The 21,642-nt window shown below is 38.8% G+C and overlaps 1 protein-coding gene across 2 annotated transcripts in view; it reads left to right on the top strand.

The window, feature by feature from the left end:
• Positions 1-21,642, top strand: part of myo5b (myosin VB) — a 258,490-nt gene that overhangs the window by 188,179 nt on the left and 48,669 nt on the right. Inside the window, exons 20-28 of one of the 2 annotated variants that reach the window (XM_060850044.1) lie at positions 2,288-2,444; positions 5,340-5,579; positions 6,502-6,738; positions 13,954-14,047; positions 14,629-14,777; positions 16,788-16,907; positions 19,249-19,383; positions 19,962-20,027; positions 21,037-21,081. In XM_060850044.1, coding sequence (XP_060706027.1) covers positions 2,288-2,444; positions 5,340-5,579; positions 6,502-6,738; positions 13,954-14,047; positions 14,629-14,777; positions 16,788-16,907; positions 19,249-19,383; positions 19,962-20,027; positions 21,037-21,081 — 1,243 coding nt within the window. The remainder of the gene's footprint in view (positions 1-2,287; positions 2,445-5,339; positions 5,580-6,501; positions 6,739-13,953; positions 14,048-14,628; positions 14,778-16,787; positions 16,908-19,248; positions 19,384-19,961; positions 20,028-21,036; positions 21,082-21,642) is intronic. The other variant, XM_060850127.1, reaches the window with a different exon arrangement.

Below are 21,642 nucleotides of genomic sequence, written 5' to 3'. Positions count from 1 at the left end.
AGATCAGGATTTAATTCAGCCACAGTCTTTATGAATGACAGAGCAGGTTCGATGGGCTTTTGGTTCCTCTGATTCTGATTTCTTATGTTCTGAAAATCTCACCAACAACCCCCCCCCCAATCAGAGAAAGGTTCCTCATTGAACAGCTATGACTTAAAAGCAATTTGTCAGCTTAAGATTTTGTAGCTTAAGTAGGAGTTACGTCCAAAATTCTTTTGCTTATATTGGCTGAAGGAGGATGTCTCCGAAACAAAATTGGTGCATTTCTGGGGTCTGGTTAGAATCATATAATCATGGAATTTTACAGTACAGAAGGAGGCCATTCAACCCATCGTGACACTACTAGCTTCCAAAAAGGCTACCCAGTTTGAACTGTTCTCTAGCCTTCTCTCCATAGCCCTCTAACTTCATCACTTTCACATGTATGTCCAGCGTTCTCCTGAACGTTCCTATGGAATTTGCCTCCAGTAATCTCCCAGGCAGCGCATTCTAAATCCGAACAGCTGAGTAAAGAATTTTCTCCTCATTTCACTCCTAGCTGTCTTGCTGATGATCTTCAAATTGTGACCCCTAGTTACTTACATACCAATTACTGGAAATAGAATATCCTCTTTATCCTGTCAAAATTATTCATAATTTTGAACACGCCTCTTAAACTTCTCTACTCCAAGGAGAATAAACCAGATTTCTCGAATCTTTCCTTATATCTAAAATCCCTCTTTCTTGGTAGCATTCTGGTAAATATATTTTGTGCACACTCAAGTGTTTTTTAAAATTCACTCACAGGATGTGACATCTCTGGATAGGCCAGCATTGCTTTTAACAGCTTCCTTTAATGAAGAGCCCAAAACTGAGCACAATACTCCAAATGTTGTCTGAACAATGATTTATAGAGATGTAGTGTTACTTGGTTTTAAACTCTATCTCTTAATAAACACAATGATTCTATAAGCTTTCTGCACAACTGTTTCAACTTGCATGGGCACATTCAGGGAATTGTGCATATGAACCCTGAGGTCCTGCTGCTCCTGGAGTCCTAGCAATGGCAACTGCTTGAATTTGCCGTTCCTGGGACTGTAGAGCTGTTGGCTATTGGGTGGCAGCTGTCGAAAACAACACCTTCCCCAGGCAAAGACAAACATCTCCCCCTGAGCCAAACTCAATGGCCGGCTGTTTCATTTGGTGGGCTTTAGACTGACTTGGTATTGCTATCCTTAAGCATAAGATTTACTTTCCAAAAGCTCAATAAATGGAAGCATATTTTCCTGCAATATTCTCCTCCTCACCAGAAGAGGCTGCACAACAAGGTGTAGATTGACAAATGTCAGCCTAGGTTGCCTCCGATCCAGGCCTGGCTACTTCTGTACCTGGAGTGCTGCCAGCCTTTTCAGCCGTTCTGAAGAAGGTTCACTGGACCCAAAACATTAACTCTGCTTTCTCTCCACAGATGGTGCCAGACGTGCTGAGCTTTTCCAGAAATATCTGCTTTTCTTTCTGATTTCCAGCATTTGCAGTTCTTTGGATATTTTGTTTTGCCTTTTAAGCACCTCTTCTTTATCTATTGCTACGCTGCTCAGTGGCCCCCTGTCACTACTTCACATGGTTATTTGCTGTCCTTGGGTCGAGGCAGTAATGGTTTGTATGTTGTCTGATTTGTTGTAATATCACAGTTTTACTAAACAACTTGCATCCTAATCACTTTGAAAGGGGATGTTATGGTGAGTGATAATGTCCCTACTTTAGGGCCAGAAGATCCAGGTTCAAGTCCCAGCTACCCTGGGCATGTGTCATACGTGTACAAGCAGATTTTACCTTTTTTAAAAAAAAATTCTCTGACTGCTGTCCTGAAGATATGCCCTATGTTAGAAGAAGAATTCCAGGCCTCTTAGAACCTTCTAGAATGTTTCTCACTTTGTCTTCCTAAATAGTAAATATTACTGCCTACTCTATCACATGAAGCCTGACAATAGCAGATGCCAGCCTCCTGTACCAGCTCCCCTCCTACACCACCAAGGACCAACCATCTGGCCCAATGGTCTCTTTCCTCCACATCCCTTTCTTTTTCCAGTATCCACTATATCCTAGCAAAAATATCTCCTTGCTTTTTTTCTTCCCGAAACATTTGAGCCGACCGTGATTTCAGTGGGCTCTTGATTTCAGATTTTGACAGTTTTTTATTTTAAAGTTGCATTTTAAGGTGTATTGGATCACTTGCATCCATTTTTATCAGCCAACCTGCCTTCATGCATTCTTGTTAATACTCTCGGTTTATTTTGGTTATTCTAAGGTGGGTGGATTTGCTGCGAAAAACCAGAGCTGCGATCATTTTTCAGAAGCAGTATAGGATGCATGTTGTGCGACGAAAGTACCTACATATTTGCAATGCGGCTGTCACAATTCAGGCTTACACTCGTGGAAGGTTTGTCAGGCGGGTGTACCATGAGGTAAGTGTTTCACGTTTCTGGGTTTAAGTTTGCATGTAAAATTAGCTTCTAATCATCATTCTTGAAAATGAGAGAAAGGGTGACCCCTGAGCTTGTCATTTTATTTAAACCCCTTACTTCACACACTGAGGCAGATTTTGTCTGAGGTTATCATTGGGCCCAGAATCAATGTTCACCAGGATCCCTGGTCCCACCTCGGAGGCATAAGACAAGTCCAAGCTTGGGACCTTGAGCCTTATTTATTAAGGAAGGTATCACATCCTCTGCAGGCAACTTAGCATTGCAAAAGCTGAAATTCTTGACCAGAATTAACACACAATGGGGAGTGGAAGAGTGTTGATTGTAGCCTGTAGCAACTACCAGTAATACTGTGGAGCAGGGAAGAACACTCCTTGTTCGAACTTCTATTGAATTTTGCAAACATTCAAATTTAGCCTTCTAGTAGGTTTTATTACAGTGAAGTAAATATGTCTCAGTTTTGGTGGGAAAACATTTGGTTATTATCAAATGACTGGCTAAAATATTACTACTTTGGAAATTGGTGCAAAGAACATGTTAGTGCTGCTGGTGCTACTCGAAGCTTTGAATCAGGATAAGTAGTGCGGAGGGTAGTAGATGCTGAACCACCACAATGATCTCCAGTCCTGTGTGCGCACGCCTCACTAGTTCCATTTTCTGGGAATAATGTGGAATAAACAGATCAGCCAAGAGTGGACCTTTTTCTTGCTGCACTTGCCAAGTGTCACTCCTCGGTCACAGATTCCCCAAGAGTAAAATATAAACCATTTTGTTTTTGACACAATGTCACCCATTTCAAATGTATAATTATGACTTTAAGTATCCTAGTTGAGTTTTGTTGATATGGAAGTTAAAAAGGGCTGTGTTTAGGGCTATTACCCTATTTGTGGATGCATCCTTGTCAAAGTTCAGGGTTAGTTTGTATCAGCAGTGTGAGATATTAACAAATTCTGGATGTAAGTTGGCTTGCTGAGCTGGAAGGTTCATTTTGAAGCTGAAAAATTAACCTTCCAGTTCAGTGAGCAAACTTACATCCAGAACCTCAATCTAAGCTACAAATCTTCTCAAAACTGGCTAATATTTACAAATTATATGCAATGTGGATTTCAACTTTCTCTGATTTTTGTCAAAAAAAATCAAGACCATCAGACATATAGATTCTACATTCTTTAATAAATAATAGAAAATGTGTTCTTGTAACATTTATATTTAACTGTTCTGTCTATTTTTTATGGAAAACTCAATTTGGCTTTACTGCCTCAGGCCTATTTTTTTTGAAATTCCATTTTTGATTAAAACATTTTTTAAGTCACTTGGAAGATTTGTATTCATGGTTTTTTGAGTAACAGCTAGCATGTATTGAATATTATTTCTTGGCACATATAGTCAGAGGAGGTGAATCATTGTTAGTGAATATGCCAAAATGATGCATCCTATTGCAGTGCAAAATGTTAGTGGGGTGGTTAAATTTTAATTGGAAGCAAGTTGCAGCAATACATGTGATCTCTGGTATCACAAACTCAGTCCATAATTGATCCCATGAGAATGGGATAGTGAGGAAAATCACCGAGATTGTTTTTACTGTCATTTGGACTGACGGTTCTGAACCTTATGTTGGAACTGCATTATCTCTGATGGTACTCCTTTGCTTTTGCTGTAAGTGAATGCTATACATTAAGCTTGTGTGATGCCATCTCTAAGGAGTTCTTTTTTTTTACAATTATGCAGGATTGACTCCATTTTATTTTCTATTTTTACTTATGATAATTTTAAATGTGCTGAATAAAGTTGGCCCCCTGCTTAAGCTGGCTTTTTTTCTTAGAAGCCAAAACATTTTCCTCATTGCTCTTCTCTCCGCTTGTGGTCTTGACGCCTTTTCGTTGAAAGTGGTGAAGTTGCTATGAGTCAGCCCCCTGGAAAGTGATGAGCCGAATCCACTAACAAAAGTGTGATTCCAAACAGTGTTTTTGTTTCCAACAATCAATGTTCAGTGTTTATCAAGGCCACTGGACAACAATTAGGTGGATATGCTGTCTCTCATTGAATAGAACTAAGAGTGGCTAAATTAGATATAGCACAAGAACAAGGAATCAAAACTTGGGTGACCTTGAATTGCATCTCTCAAATCATTACTGCCATATCATTCTGTGATTTTGACCAGTGAAGCTAAATTTTTACTGCCATGTTGAATTATTGGTAGCTATGATGTGGAGGTGCTGGTGTTGGACTGGGGTGGACAAAGTTAAAAATCAATAACACCAGGTTATAATCCAACGAGTTTGTTTGGAAGTACAAGCTTTTGGAGTATTGCTCCATCATCAGGTTGGCATGCTGCTGAATGATGACATTGTTTCCCTAGCAATCTTTTAAAATTGATTTTGCATGTTTCGCTTGATTCTCTAAATTTAAAAAAATTCTTTTGTTTTTCTGCAGCAGAGTCTCTTAAGTACTAGCTTGTTAGCAATAAATAAAATATACTCATTCATTATGAATTCTATTGGGAATATCCAACTAATTTCACGTGAACGTGTTTTTCCTGTTATATTTGAAAAGCAGTTCATTGAATGTGAAGAGCTGTGGTGCATTTTGAAAAGTAAGAAGCCTTCAGCAGGGATATGCAATCAATAAGAAAAAGCTAACATCCTAAATGTAGGTAGGATTTGAACCCTGATTAAGAGCTAATAAGATATTGTCACATCTTTTGTACCCTGTGTTTTTATTGGGAATTATAGAACAGGACCTTGCAGCTTTGAGAAGTGTAGGCATGAATCTAAAGCTCTCTTATGGCATTGGAACTGTACCTTGCTGCACTCTACTGTGTGGTTACCAAGTTGTTCCATGTTTTCTGACTTTACTGTTATTTTCTGATCTCCACAGTTGCTACGGCAACACAAAGCCAGTATTATTCAGAAATATGTAAGGGGCTGGATAGCCCGGAAGAGGTTCTCCAGGATACGCAATGCGGTCATCTACCTCCAGTGCTGCTATAGGCGCATGAAGGCACGCCGTGAGTTAAAGACACTGAAGATTGAAGCCAGGTCAGTAGAACACTACAAGAAACTCACCAGTGGGATGGAAAATAAAGTGGTCCAGCTTCAAAGAAAGGTCGACGTTCAGGTAAGAAAGACTTCCATCCAATTTCAAGTTTGTTTTAAACTTAACTTTTGCAAGACAGCACATTTTAGGACAAATGAATGCTGTTATATATGCAAGTGAATAATAATTAGCATTATTGATTTAAAAAACCTTTGTCAAATTCTACACGTGAAATTGGATTGTCTTCTGCAGTCAGTGAAAATTCCAAATCATTCATTTTAATAATGAAAGTAAAATTTTCACACTTCTTTCTCCCTTTCATAGCTATTCTTTAAGGCACCAATCTCTGTACACCTTCACATAATGACTGTGGTCTGAAGAGTTAGTGTCCAATGTATGTGATAACTTCAGACTTCACCTGTGCACAAGTTACGTTAATCAACAAGTGGCCACAATGTAGTTCTTAGTATTTTTCTCATCTTCCAATGCCCCACTCAAATGAAAGGATTTAGAGTAGAACATTTATTACTCTCTCCTGATGGTGGCTATACTTGGTTGCCATTTGTTGTCTACTTTAAGCTTTCCTTGTGAGTGTTTCAGTTCTCTGTTTATGAACCTTGCTGGCGAATCCAGTATTCGTCGTTCATCCTTGATGAGCCGTGATAATAAAACACTCTGGTGAGTGAACCAGTGTCGTAGAAAGAGCTGAAGAGACCCAATAGCACCATATTAGAGAGTGCCTGAAATGGCCTATAGCAGTATGCCATTTACTACCGTAGCCTTGAGTCTGAACCTAAACGAAAACCTTGTTCTAGATTAAGTAGTGATAGAAAACTCAAGAGTGTTGTAATAATATTTTGAAATGTTTTCAAACCTACTTGGGAACCACTTCTATATTAAATAATCTAGAGCAAACAAGCAGAATGTCTTTTGTTTGTGAAATACAGCGCTATGAAAATTGCGTTATCTATTGATTGATCCCACCTGATGATTCTTTCCATAGAACAAGGAACACAAGGCAATGACTGAGCAGTTGATGGCAGTGAATACAGCACAAGCTACTGAAATCGATAAACTTAACAAGGAGTTGGACCGATGCCGTGAACAACAGGGTGACAAGAACCGAGAAACTAGCTTACAGGAGGAAATTGAGAAACTCCGCAAGGAGCTTGGGAAATCCCAGACTGAACGCAAAATCCTGGAAGACACTTACACCAGGGAAAAAGCAGAACTTCAGCAGGTAACCAAAACTGGAAGTATTTTAAACCAGTTGATAACTGAAAATTAATTTATAAGTCAGTTCTAGGTTAGTCATTTTGAAAAATGTTTGCATAGATTTTTGCATGTGCACCCATTAGGACAATTTATTAAATTAATAATCAGAATTACAACACAGGGAAGAGGTTATGCAGCTAGCCACATTTCTCCTCCAGAGGTGTCTACGTTTCACTTTGCTGCTTTCTTTCTATATTGCTATTTATAATTTTTCATTAAAAGTGTTCAGAAAATTCCTTCAAACATGTATTTCTAATTTCTGCCTCCATAACCACTTGACATATTCTGTTTTGGTAATCTCTTCAGAACTTACTAGAGCTTTTATAATCTTTCAGTTTATTTCAGTAATGATATATTTTTCAATTTATGCTCCCTTTCTATTAATTCTACAACTGCTAGAATTGGTCTTTGCTAATTTACTTTCTCTAATCTTTTCATTGTACCTTGAAACTTTCCTTCTCTTCTCCAGTTTATTTGGAGAGGGAAAAAAAAAAGTCCAGCCTTTTGCCATGACTACATCAGTGTGTTTTTGTAATGAGCCTCCACTGTGTGACTCTAATTTCCCTCCGAAAAGGGATGCTGTTAACTACGCTAACATTGAGATATAAACCAATATCCTTTCATTGCATAAAATATCTCATGTATAAAAATCATCACCTCCGTGTTTGTCATTTAACAGTCTTTCCATATTTTAGGGTCAACAAAGTTGAAATTCCTAATAAAAATCCTAGCTGTTATAATGTTGTATTGGAATCCCATTTTATGTTCTTATTTAAAATATCTCTTACTCTACCAGAAAAAAATATTTCTCACTTGGAAGCTAAAATTATTGTAGGCTGTAAAATGTGTCAAATGACATACAAAGTAATTTTCCCTTAAGACTTCAGCATTTAATTTCACTTCAGTAACTTCTAAATTGACCAGTACAACAGGCTGCAGTTCTGTGCACTTCATTTCTTTCATTATCATAAAAGTGATAAGCATAGAACTGTGTCAGCATTTGTAATGTTTTTTTTGCTGGTTTCTGCATGAGGATGCATTTTTAAAATTAAGACCAAAGTTAAAATTGACAGATGGTGAGGGATGTGTAGAGGATAAACTGAAAGCTCTATCTAATTAGCACAGTTCTCGACCTGGAAGTGGTTGATGCTGGTATGTTGCCAAAAGGAGAAACATTTCCCTTCTCTAGCCTCTGCACATGAGTGAAGAATAACGATGTCAGAGGTGAGAGGTGTCCGGGGCAGTAAACTTTCCCACAAGTTTTCAGTATAAGCCGTACACAGTGTGGTGCTCCTTTCTTCAGTCATTAATTCAGAGCATCTCAATTAATGATGTGTGTGTAACCAGGACCAAAAGGGCATGTGTTTGCTTTGCATACATATTATCTCAGGGAAAGAAATCAATCATAGAGTTAAATACGATATTTCTATGAACTGAAGAGAAGTTCCAGGCAATTGAAGTATGTGTTTGAGTTTAACGTATCTATAAAATATGTCAACTGAGTCAGATGACTAGTTTTTTTTGCCCTCCTTGTTGGTGGTTTGAGTGTTGGGAATTTGTGGCAGGGAGAAATGTAAAATTGAGCAGATGGTCACATTTATCAGTTGCACTCGGAAAATGGTAATGATCGTTCCTGTTGAGTAGCAATTGAACAGCTGACTGGTTTACAGCGCTACTTCAAAAGGTATTATGATTCAATCACATAGAATAAATTGCAGTCGGTTCTGAATTAACACGGGAGTTCTGATCCTGTGCAACCCTATGCTATAAGAAAATTGCATAATAACAGCACCATTTAAAATAATGGGGCCAGAATCACGTTATAACCAATACAAGTTCACATTTTACAAATGATGGTCTAAATTATTCAATCGTGTTATAGCCAATTCACATTGAAGAAACCCACATTATAGCAAAACGGACTGTAGAGTCACACGTAGACGAAGCGCATAAGAATGGGTAGAGCTAGAGGATTCCTTTGGCAGAACATGGTAAACCAACTGAGTTTTAATGGCAATCAGTCTACATTTGCATTTCACACTACTTACATTTTTTTTGTGCAAATTTCATTAGATTCAGTTTTACAAACTTTGCTCATAACCATTACAATATCAGTTGGGACCTTTCACATTTGTAGGGGACTTGATACCATAAAACAGCATTTTATGGAAAGTATTAGATAAATGTAGGAAAGGATTGGAGAAAGGGGAATCAAGGATGAGCAAGAGACAGAAAGGAGAATAAGAAAACTGATCGGTAAAGAAATCAAGGGCCAGGCTCAAATAGAGCCGGAGTGAAAAATAATGGCTGCAGGACAAGTAATGTTCAAAAGATGAACATTAAGGCTTTGTCCCTCAACGCATGGAGCATTTGCAATAGACTGAATAAATTAATCCCGTAACTAGATGAGAACAGATATGTCATAGTGAGAATTGCAGAGACATGGCTGCAGAATAACCAGGATGGAAACTGAACATCCAGATGTATTCAGTATTTAGCAAGGACAAGCAAAAAAAGAAAAGACAGTGGAATTGTGTTACTGGTTAAAGAGGAGGTTAACATAATAGTGAGAAGTATGTTAACTCAAGTGTTGTTGAATCTGGATGGGTAGGGTTTAAAAACCCACAAGGGGCAAAAAACATTAGTGTGAGTTCTATATAGACCCACCCAAACTATAGGGGTGGTGTTGGAAATGGCATTGATTGTAAATTTAGAGATGCATGCAATAAAGAATCTGGGTATTGTGTAATGAGATAGGAATAATTGGCAATCTATTTGTGTGAGGCTTCTTGGGGAGAAATGATTAAAAATTCTACCATCATGGTCAAGATGGAGAGTGACATCGTTGATTCTGAGACCAGGATCTTGAATCTAAGTAATGAAAGCTACAATAGTAAAAGGTTTGAGCTGTATATGATACATTATAGGATGTTACTCAGCGATGCAGAAGGAAGACAATGACAAGCATTCAAAGATCACATAAGTCAACTGCAGCAATTGTTCTTTCATGCCTGATGCAAAATTAAACAGAAAAGATGACCAAACCATGGCTGACCAGGGAAACTAGAGAGAGTATTAAATCAGGGAAGAGACATGAAAATTGTCTGGATAAAACAACAAAACTGAGGAGTGGTAGCAGTTTAGAATTCACCAAAGGAAGACAAAGGGATTGATTAAGAAAGTGAAATTAGAGCATAAGAGTAAGATGTGGGGAACATAAAAACTAACTGTAAATGTTTTTATAGTACAAAAAGATTGGTGAAGACAAATGTAGCCAGGAACAGGGGAATTTATAATGAGCAAAAAGAAAGGCTGACCTGTAAATGCAAAGGAGAATGCAAATAACATAGCAAAAATGCAGGGGAAAAGAGGGTTTAATAATTACAAGGAACAAAAGAAAATCTGTATTCATGGAGAAATGAAGTTTGGGAAATTGTTGGATTGGAGACTGAAGTCCACAGGGCCTGACAATCTGTATTCCAGAGTACTTGGGGCAGCATGGTGGCTCAGTGGTTAACACTCCTGCCTCACAGCACCAGAGACACAGGTTCGATGCCAGCCTCGGGTGACTGTCTGTGTCGAGTTTGCACGTTCTCCCTGTGTCTGCATGGGTTTCCTCTGGGGATCCAGTTTCCCCCCTCAATCTAAAATCTTTAGATTTCTCATCTAAAGATGTGCAAGTTATGTGAATTGGCAATGCTAAATTGCTCATTGTGTTGGGTGCATTAATCAGAGGGAAATGGGTCTGGTTAAGTTATTCTTTGCGTGTCGCTAATGTTAAAGCTTACAGTTGGTGATAGGGAAAATGCTCAAGTCTATTATAAAAGATTTAATAGCAGAGCGCTTGGAAAATAGTAGCAGGATTGGATAGTCAGCATGGATTTAGGAAAAGGGAAATTATGCTTAACAGATCTACAGGAATTTTTCAAGGATATAACTCAGTTGATGAAGGGGAACCAGAGAATGTGGTTTATTTGGATTTTCAGAAGGTTTTCAACAAAGTCCCACATAAAGCAGTAGCATGTAAAATTAAAGTACATAGGACCGGGTGTGGTATATTGAGATGAATTGAGAACTGGTTGGCAGACAAAAACAGAGTAACAGTAAACGTGTCTTTTTTCCAAATGATCAGTGGGATACTACAAGGATCAATGCAAGGACCCCCAGTTATTTGCAATTTGTATTAATGATTTAGATGAGGGAACTAAATGTAATATCTCCAAATTTGCAGATGACACAAAGTTGGATGGGAAGGTATGCTGTCAGGAGGATGCAGAGATACTTCAGTGTAGTTCGGGCAAGCTATGTGGGTGAGCAAATGCATGGCAGATAAATGTGGAGTTATCCACTTAGATAGCAAAAATGGGGAGGTAGATTATTATCTGATTTATAAATTGAGTGAGAGGAATGTGCACTGAGATATGGATATCCTTGTACATCAGTCGCTGAAGGTAAGCATTGGTGCAGCAGGTGGGAAAGAAAGCAAATTGCACTTTGAGCTTCAAAGCGAAATGTTTTGAGTATAGGAGCAGGGATGTGTTGCAGCAAATGTACAATAGATTGGTGAAACCACTCCTAAAATAATATGTACTGTCCTGGTCTCCTTAACTGAGAAGGGATATTCTTGCCATAAAGGGAGTGCATTTTCTGGTATGGTTGGGTTGAGATATGAGGAGTGATTATATTCACTGCAGTTCAGAAGATTGAGAATCTCATAGAAATCTATTCTGACAAGAAATTCAACCAAGGGTAGACATGATAGATATAGGGAGTGTGTTCTCAATAGTGGGGAGTGACCCAGGGGCCACCGTCTAAGTAGAAATGACTGAGATGAGGAGAAATATCTTCAAGAGAATGGTGAGCTGGTGGAATTCACTATCAGGGAGTGGTCTAGCCAAAACATGGCGTAATTTCAAGAAGCAATTGGTTATAGTACTTCGGACTAAAGAGATCAAAGGATATGAAGAAAAAGCAGGACCAGCCTATTGTTAGCTGATCAGCCTTGGTCATATTGAGTAGTGGAGCAGACTCAAAGGGCTGAATGGCATACCCTGCTCCTATTTTCTATGTAATTTAAACAAGGTAATAAATGTAATTTATTCCAAGTTATTTCCAGCCATATCTTGAGGCTACTGAGTTACTGACCTGAAATTATGTACTTCATCTCACTTATAGGGGGCAGTCTTCTTGATGCAGAAAAGAAACTGAGACCAAACCTGGTTAATGCCATTCAGTTAGTTCTGCCATGTTCCATAACTTCACATACAATTTCATGCATTAATTTTGCACACTCAGAAGAATGAACTCTGTGACTCCTCAGTCTGCAGTCAATTATGTTGATGCTGATGTTGCAATAGTTTGCGAACAGTTTGCACCAGTGCTCATCATCAAGCCAAAGGCAATTACTTCAGTTGCTTCAGCGACTACTGCAACGTTTTACTGCTGAGTGCGTAATAAAACGAAGAGAAACAATTTTCTCAAATTTTTGCAGCTTTTTTCTAAATGTATGTTCCAGTGAAAAAATCTACATTAAAAGTAAGTGTATTTAGGAGTTGGGACTCTGAATCCTTTTTGATATACTAGAAAAAAAGACATTTTCTGTAGAAAATAAACTCACCTTTTACTTAAAGTTGACAATCTTTAAAAACACAAAAATACTATTGGTAAATATCTGTTCTGATAAATCTCAACTTCAACTAATGATCTTCCCTCGCCCCTTTTTAATTCCAAAATCATCTTTTGTGTGAGCTTGCTTCAACTGCCTGTTTCAGTAGTTTTCAGAGAAAATGTCAACAGTGCAACCAGTAACATTAACTCCCCCTCCCCCCCCCCCCCCCCCCCCCCCCCCCCCCCACTAATATTATGATCTATACAGGCATTTCTGTTAGTGGTAAAGTTAAAAACAAAAATTTATAGTCAGCAAAAAAAACCTAACAATGAATTCAGGGCAATGAATTCTTGAGTTGGGAATATGGAGCTTGTTGCCACATGGAGTTGCTGAAGCTAAGGCGACAGCTGTCTTCAGAAACTAATGCACTGTTTTACTGCTGAATACTTGATGAAGTAAAGGTGGCAATTTTCTCCAGCTTTTATTTCAGAATGAAAAACTCTGAACAATAAAATGGGAAAGCGCCCAAGTGAGACTGGAGTAGACAGATACGTTCATAGAGTACAATCAGTTAGTGGGAAGGGGACTAAGATGGAGCAAAGATAGACTAGTTATGCAAATGACCATTCTCTGCTTCAAATTCTTTGTAAGCATAGCTTGGCATTCTGAACATTTCTGGAGTGTACATGTTGAATTGCAGTGCTGTTCAGAGTTTAATAATTTACTGATACTGATTGCCAAGAATGACATATGAATCACAAGAGGAAGGCAACTCACTGTGGATATATATCGCAGCACTTTCAAATGATTTGCGAAAACAATGGGCCAGAAGAGAGATCTGTGACCCACTTTGGAAGATATAATATTTAATGTTCCTTTAGAGAAGAGAAACAAGTGGCTTTTAAATCAAAAACTATGTATTGCTGAGAAAAGATATGTTTTCATCCAAGCTTTTTGTCTTGCACTCATCAGGACATCCACACGAATACCACTATAACAAGGAGCAACATTTTATAAGAGAATGCATTGATTGGCAAATAGACCTGATTTGTAGAGGCATTACTATGGAGGTTACAAGAGCTGGATGATGACTGACAGTTAACAGCCACGCTTTATGTTTAAATCAGGCAGGTGGACTGGCCAAACCTTTGCCCTGAGAAATGAACCAGAGAATACTATTTTGTTAAGTTAAAATTTGCACAATTTGAGTTCATATTCTTTTGACCAGTGGAAGGTAGTGGGTATTAATAGATTAGTGTATTTTTATTATTAATTTACACAAGTGTGCCACTCTGCAAGCCCGACTGTCAAGTTTAAATTGGTCTGTGTAATTCTCAGAACACTTGGGATTGTTTAGCAAGTGTTGCTCAATCACTGAATCACAATTGTTTGTCAGAATGCTCTTACACATCCTAATGGTCTCCTTAAATTCTCTTCTCATGCAGAATTGCATGTTATTCCCTATTACCTTGGTATTCTTGTGGAATGGCTTGAAGAATGCAAGATGAACTTCTATGATGAACATTTTTTTTAACGTACCCAAGTTCTGTACTATTCTTTATCTCTTGCTAGCGTGTACTAGATTTGGAGAAGGAGAACACATTGCTGAAGGATGAGAAAGATAAGCTGAACCAGAGCATCAAGAATGAGTCAAAGGATGTAGCAGGTAAGAACTTATGGTAATGACAGCAAGTTCCTATGGTTTTGCTTGGCTCCTTTGAAGTACTGGTGGTTTAAAGACTTCAGGATGAGATATGATTATGATGATGTAATAGATAGGTCTGGTTCCATGAATATGCTAAAACTATCAATTCAAATGTTTTGGGTATCTCTACCTTATGAAACACGTGAATTTCTGTATAATTTGCTGTTGAACGTAGCCAGATTACTGCTTGCATTCACACCTTGGTGTGCATTAAGTAAATCTACCTGAGTCTTCAGGCAGTGATAAGCTCCTTGTTTTATCAAACTGTAGGATTTTTGTTCCCCATTTACTTAGTGTCTAGGTAATGCATAACCTACCCACAACACATACATGCTGAAACTCCCACTGAATGGCAGCTTCTCAAATCTGTTCCAAATGGCCTGCTGTTGTTCCAGCGGTCCAAATAATGCCCATTGGAGTTTTCCTGTTGAGTGTCAATAAACGCAGCAAACCCAGTATACAAGGAGCATGTGAATCTGATTAGCAACATTTTCTTTCTGCCTCAACCCATTGCCTGTAACAGGATTGCACTGTATCTACAGAAAAACTCTCTCAGAAGACAGCAAAGGAAAGTGAGCTGGCAAAGAAGGAGTTGGAGGAAGAACGTTCTCGTTATCAAAACCTCCTGAAAGAGTATTCCCGTCTGGAGCAGCGCTATGACAATCTGCAGGAGGAGATAAATTTAATTAAGGTGATTTAAAAAGCTAAAGATTCTTTTACAACTATAACACATATTATGTAAATGTGCAATATAGCACACTGAGCATGGCTTACATATCTTTCTGATATTACTTAGTTCAGACCAGAAAATGCCCAGAAATGAGCGCAATTGCTATCTCTGTTGCACTTTAAAAGTGGTCATCAGGTCTTTGGTGAATAGTAGAAGCTCTCAGAAGTCATTCATATCATTTCCCATCTAGAAAAGCAATGGAAATACTGTCAGCAAAACAAGAAAACTTCCATTTCTGGCTCAGGACATTTAGTAACGTCATGCAGATCCAGCATGCACACGGTGAAAGAGAGAGACTACTAGCTTTGATAAGGTATTCTTGTCAATTGCTCATAGGGAAAGTAAAATTGCAACATGGTAGCTTCTGGAAATCCAAAAGCTTGTGAATCCTTGATGATTTTAGCTGTCAGTCCATCTGGTTCACTAAGAACCTTCATCCTTATCTGATTTGGTCTACATGTGACTCTTGGCCCACAGCAATGTGGTTGACTCTTAACCCACAGCAATGTGGTTGACTCTTAACTGCTGTCTGGGCAGTTAGGGATGGACAATAAATGTTGGTCCAGCCAGTAATGTCCACATCCTATGAATGAATAAAAATAACCCCATCATGTCTCTGGAAGAAAGAGAGGTAGTTCTTTGCTTCTGGCAGGATGTCATGCTTATGTGGTGTACAAGTCCGAGATAGAACTACAACAGTAAGTCAAAATAATTGTGTGCTTATGACTTCCCACTGGGAGCCCAGGACATTGAATTGCCTCATGCTGAGTAGAGACATTATGAGAGCAAATTGTGACCAACTGTAATCCTGTAAAAGTGTTTTAGAGCTTTTTGTCATTCCAGGAATACCTTAGAAGTAGAACAGGACGCGTCTATACCCATTGGAGTTTAGAAAAGTGAGCTTTAATCTTGAAGCATATAAAATCTTGTAGGGCCAGGGTAGGGTGGATACTAGGCAGATGTCTCCACTTGTGTGAAAGACAGAACATATGGTTTAGGAATTAGAGGTGGCCTTGTAAGGCCAAAATATGGAGATTCATTTCCTTTTGAGGGTCAGTTTAGAGTGGAATTTTCTTCCTCGGGATAGAGGGGAAGAAGTGGAGCTGAAATTACAACCACACTTGCCAAGATCTTATTGAATGATGAAGCAAGGTCAAAGAGCCAAATGACCTTTTACTGCCCCTATATTCCTGGATTCCAATATGGTTCTGTAATCTAACACTTGGAGTGGATACAAGATATGGACCACTGTGGAATACAAAGTGAGTCTTGCTAATCCAGTGCAAATATCTAGATTTCATGCTTCCAGAAGCACTGCTTACAATGTTCATCACCACTTCAGTTGTTGTTTCAACAACAGAGCACTGTTAGAGGTGTTTCCAAGGCTCACAAATTCAGCAAGTCATACCTTCCCGGTTGGAGATAAAATAAGAGTTGAGCCTATGTGAATAGGAAGAAAAAAATGACCTGTAATTACCCGCCGCTCAGTTTCTCACCTGAACCTGCTAATGAACCGATTATTAATATATTGGGCACCAGTCATTCTTTCCAATGATCATTTTTCTGCTGTGATGCTAAACAGTAAGTGTGGGGAGGCTATTAGTAGAAGATATCGCAGCCAGCTTTATTTCTGGCCTCATTTTATATTCTTTCAGCTCTGGGAGAGGGAAAATTGTTATAATCAATATCTTCCTCCCTTGACCAAAGACACTCAGACCAGTTCTATTTGAAATTAACTAAGTATGCAGGCTAAGGTTTAATATACAATCCTCTGGTTTATATGGCTCAGTTTCAAATTGAGAGGTGACTTTATCTGTTGTCATTTCAAGAGTTCATCCGTACAAATGCACATCCGTACGGCATGATCAATTCAGGTTGTAATGACAGAATTGTATGACATGTGGGACTATAAGATTGTGAAATTCAAACGCACTTTCTACCAATCACTACTTAATTTCAAAATTATTGCAGCATACTCCGGGCCACAGGAGAAATCCCTCCAATCAAAGTAGTCTTGGATCAGATTCTAACTACCCTTCTGTCTCTACGTCTGAGGTTGGGGATACAGAGGATGCAGTGCAGCTGGTGGAGGTGAGAGAACATATGATAGATTTACAATTCTATGATTTCATAACTTCACAGCCAAATAGTTGTAATCTAGCAGGAAACAATAAGAAAGCATTAACATTCTATTTAAATATCATCAGGCATGTAACAATGTTCTAATTGTAGAATCATATAGAAAAAGAAGAGGCCGTTTAGTCCACCATTCATGCAGCAGTTCTTTGAAAAACATGCCTAGCTAGTGATATTCCCTGCTCTTTTCCCATAGTTTGACAAATCATTCCTTTTAAAATACATAATCAACTTCTTTATGGAAGTTACTCCGCTTCCACCACCCTTTCAAACAGTTCACTCCAGATCATAGCATGCCAGCTAGCCACTGAGATTCTAGTGAGCATGATAATATAAAAACACCAGAAGTCCATAGTGGACTGTCTTCAGCCTTCCCTTTGCTTCTCAACACTAGCAGAGTTTGTATTGCATATGTCTGGATCTGATCATGCATCAAATTATTTGTGAATTGTGATTGGAACAATTGTTTCTGGAATGTCAATTGATTCAGAATTCAATTTATGGAAAGTATTTCCTATTGCTTCAGAGGACTGTTTAATGAAAGAAATTGATAAACAAGATACCACTCAAACTGACTCTGGCTAATAACAATGAACAGTATTATGCCTCATTGGGGAATGAAACCCTACCTTTCCCAGGTTCATCACAACAGTTAAGGAAATTTTTAAAATTAGACAGAGTTCCATAATCTGCAAGTCTTCCAGACGTAAAGTCATAGAGATATTCAGCACGGAAACAGACCCATTGGTCCAACTTGTCCATGCTGACCAGCTATCCTAAACTGATCTAGTCCCATTTGCCAGCATTTGGCCCATATCCTTCTAAATACTTCCTATTCATATCTTCATCCGGATGCCTTTTTAAATGTTGTAATTGTACCAGCCTCCACCGCTTCCTCTGGCAGATCGTTCCAGACATGCACCAACATTTGCATGAAAAAATTATCATTTAGGTCCCTTTTTAAAATCATTCCCCTCTCACCCTAAACCTAGAACTGGACTCCCCCATCCCAGGGAAAAGGTCTTGCCTATTTATCCTATCCATGCACTTCATGATTTTATAAATCTCTATAAAGTCACCCCTCACCGTCCAATGCTCCAGGGAAAACAGCCTTAACTTATTCAGTCTCTCCCTATAGCTCAAACCCTCCAGCTCTGGCAACGACCTTGTAAAGGTTTCCTGAACCCTTTCAAGTTTCGCAGCATCCTTTCAATAGGATGGAGACCAGAACTGCACACGTGGTGGACAAAAAAACCTGAACCAGGTTTCTGTACTGAATAGGAATTACTCATTATTTTAAATAAATAAAGTCAGACTTTTGATAAACAATTCTGAACCATGGACATATAACTCTACTAGTTAAAACTGTAGCCCCCTTATAATTATGACCCCCCCAACTTGCCCAACAACACATACAGACATGGACAGACAGAATGGGATGGCAGTTCGGTGGTTGTTGTCCTCTGGGTTTGCTGACATGATTGTTGTGCTGATCAGAATTTTACAGAGATATAATTGCTCCAGAGAAAACACTCTCAGCTCCAAACAGGGCAGCTACCTCAAAGTCCATCACATAGTTGTTGGCAGGCAGACTGTCATTAGTAAGTGGTCACTAGTCCACAAACCAATCACTTACTTGTCAGCCAACATTTCATTCGTACACCCCTTGGCTCTAAGCCATCAGCAAATTGGGCTTCTGCTACTGATTGAATGAGCAGCTGTGTAAACAGTGCTTACAATGAGTGTCAGGTTGCTTGATTTTAAAAAGTGCAGCAATCCTTCATAAATCCTTGGTTCTTAAAACAGTTATTTTTTCATGTCAGTCAACAATTAAAAATACAGGAAAGTAAAGCGATCTGGTCTTTACAACAATTGTATGTGTGAATGTGACACCATGGGCTCAAATGTATAATTGCTTATTGCATAATTACCTTAATGTAATGTGTGCTATTCCTCTAATATATTGATATTAATAACAAGTCATCAAGCTATGCAGCATGGAAACAGACCCTTAGGTCCAACTCGCCTGCGCTGACCAGATAGCTGAAACTGATCTGTTCCCACCATGTGCCTACATTTGACCCATACCCCTCTAAACCCTTCCTATTCATATCCCCATTCAGATGCTTTTTAAATGTTGTAATTGTATCAGCCTCCTCCACTTCCTCTGGCAGCTTGTTCCAAAAATGCACCACGCTTTGCATGAAGAGGTTGCCCCTTGGTCCTCATGAGCCTCATGGTATTTCATGAAAAGTTGTCTGAATTGCTGGCATTTTAGATGTTTCTTTGTTTACAGGAAGCTGGCTTGGAGAATGCTGCCATGGACATGACTATATTCTTGAAACTACAGAAACGTGTGCGGGAACTGGAGCAGGAAAGAAAGTCACTGCGTGCAGAGATTGAACGAAAAGAAGCAGCAGAAACTAAAAAGGTGGTGCAATAATAAATTAATTCCGTAAAACCGTTTGTGCGTGATCCCTCTTGAACATGCAATTTTTCAAAAATTATGCACTTATTAATTTTTAAATAATCGTTTGGTATTTCTGCCATGAAGTGGTTACGATATTTATTTGGCTGTCCAGGTAATTACAATGCTATTGTGGAAGAAAATCTTATATTTAATCCCTAGTCTACTTAAGTACGTAATGTCAGTTGAACAGCAGTAAAAACACTAACGTTGATTTCCTTGAGCTATGTGGAGTACTCAGTGTCAGTCATTGTTCATTAATGTGGGTGGATAACTGATGTTGCCAAGATCATGTTAATTATGTTGTGTCCTCGTCATCAAATAACTTGCCAATGCTCTGGCTTAAGGTCGTATGTTTTTAAAAAAAATGCCACCTGGATGTAATGAAAAGTGCTTCTGTCTATTATGAAATAGATCCTAAAATAAGTCAATATTTTCAGGAGAAATTTAAGAAAAAAATGCTAAGTATTAAGATGTTTTTTTCACACTTTACTTTCCATCCTGTTGGTGTATGACAATAACACTATGCTCTTTGTGTGCAGGGAAATGAATACAATAGCATCCCGGAGAATGAACAAGCAGCAGATTTGGCTTATGACAGTTTAAAGGTACGCGATGAACCAATTAAGATATTGATCAGAGTAAGCTGTTGAAAAAAAAATGTTTCCCACTCAATGTAAAAACCAAAAAATCCACAAGTGATAGATCCAACAATCTTTCTTTGGATTGACCTAATCCAATGATTCATTTTCTTAAAAAAAAAAGGTAGATTGTCTTTTAATGCAATAAAATTAATGGAAAAGGTAATTTCCAGTTTGAGACTGATTTAATATGCACATGATCTTTCTCACTTTGTGGAAATTTGAAAATTTCAGTACTCCATTTTGCCCATTTAATTGATAGTCTTCATCTGCAGATATGAACAACACTTCTTTATCTGTATACAAATTATTGGTACACAGTAGCTAGAACTAAAACCTTTTGAGAACTAACTTCAACCTCTCCGAACAACTTCACTGTTATTCTACAGTGGGATGTGGGCATTGCTGGAAGGTCAGCTTGTACTTCCCATCCCTGATTGAACTTGGAATGTAGTGGTGAGCAACTGCCTTGAATCCCTGCATTTCTGGGGACAGTTAAGTGTCAAATGCATACTCTGTGGGTCTAGAGTGTGTGCAGGAATGACAGATTTCCTTCACTAATAGACATTAGTGGCTAGATATCTCCTTTTATGAAAGATGATGTTAAATTCAAAGTCACTGAGACAAACTTTGATTTCCATGTTTATTAATTCATTGAATTTAAGTTCTACCAGTTACCCATATCCTGCGATTGAATGTAAAACAAAAAGGGTATCATTGATACTATGGGAAGGGTGTGTCACTGGAAGGCAGTTATTTGTTGTCCATCTCCTAATTGCTTTCAAGAATGTGGTGACGAGCTGTTAAGTTGAACAGCTGCAGTCTGTGGCAGTGGGGACATCCCACGATGCTGTTAGGTTGCATGATCCTGGATTTTATCCCAGTGACAGGGATGTGCAGATCCAAGTCTGGACAGTGTGGAGAAGAATTTGTAGATGGTGGTGTTCTTATGCATCCGCTGCCCTTATCCTTCTAGGTCTTAGAGTTTGCGGGTGTGGAAGATGCTGTCGATCGAGTCTTGGTGAGTTACTGCAGTGCATCTTGCAGATGGTACAAACTGTTGCCATTCAGCATTGGTGGTGGAGGGAGTTTGAGGGTGCATGGGGTGTCAATCAAGTCTCTGGGATGGTGTTGGGTTTCTTGAATGTTGTTGGAGATGCATCCATGCAGGCAAGTGCAGAATATTCCTCCACATTCCTAACTTGTGCCTTGCAAATGGTGGACAGGCTTTGGAGACTCTTGCAGTGAGTTAGCACTGACTTCCCAACCTCAAGGCCTGCTCTTGTGGCGAAAGTCATTTTTTAAAAAAAAAAGCAAAAAACCACAGATGCTGGAAATCAGAAATAAAAATAGATATCGCTGAAAAAACTTAGCAGGTCTAGTAGCATCTGTGGAGAGAAAAAAACCCATCTAATGCATCCTCCCCATCCTGGCTAAGCTCATCTTCACTTTGAACAATTTCTCCTTTAAGTCCTCCCACTTTCTTCAGGTGAAAAGGGTGTCCATGGGCTACCCATATGGGTCAGTTCTGCCTGTCTCTTTGTGGGGTATGAAGAATATTCCTTGCTTCAGTCATGGTCTG

This window comes from Hemiscyllium ocellatum, chromosome 1 (genome assembly GCF_020745735.1).
Source record: "Hemiscyllium ocellatum isolate sHemOce1 chromosome 1, sHemOce1.pat.X.cur, whole genome shotgun sequence".
NCBI classification, from domain to species: Eukaryota; Metazoa; Chordata; class Chondrichthyes; order Orectolobiformes; family Hemiscylliidae; genus Hemiscyllium; species Hemiscyllium ocellatum.
This window is presented reverse-complemented; position numbering and strand designations above follow the sequence as displayed.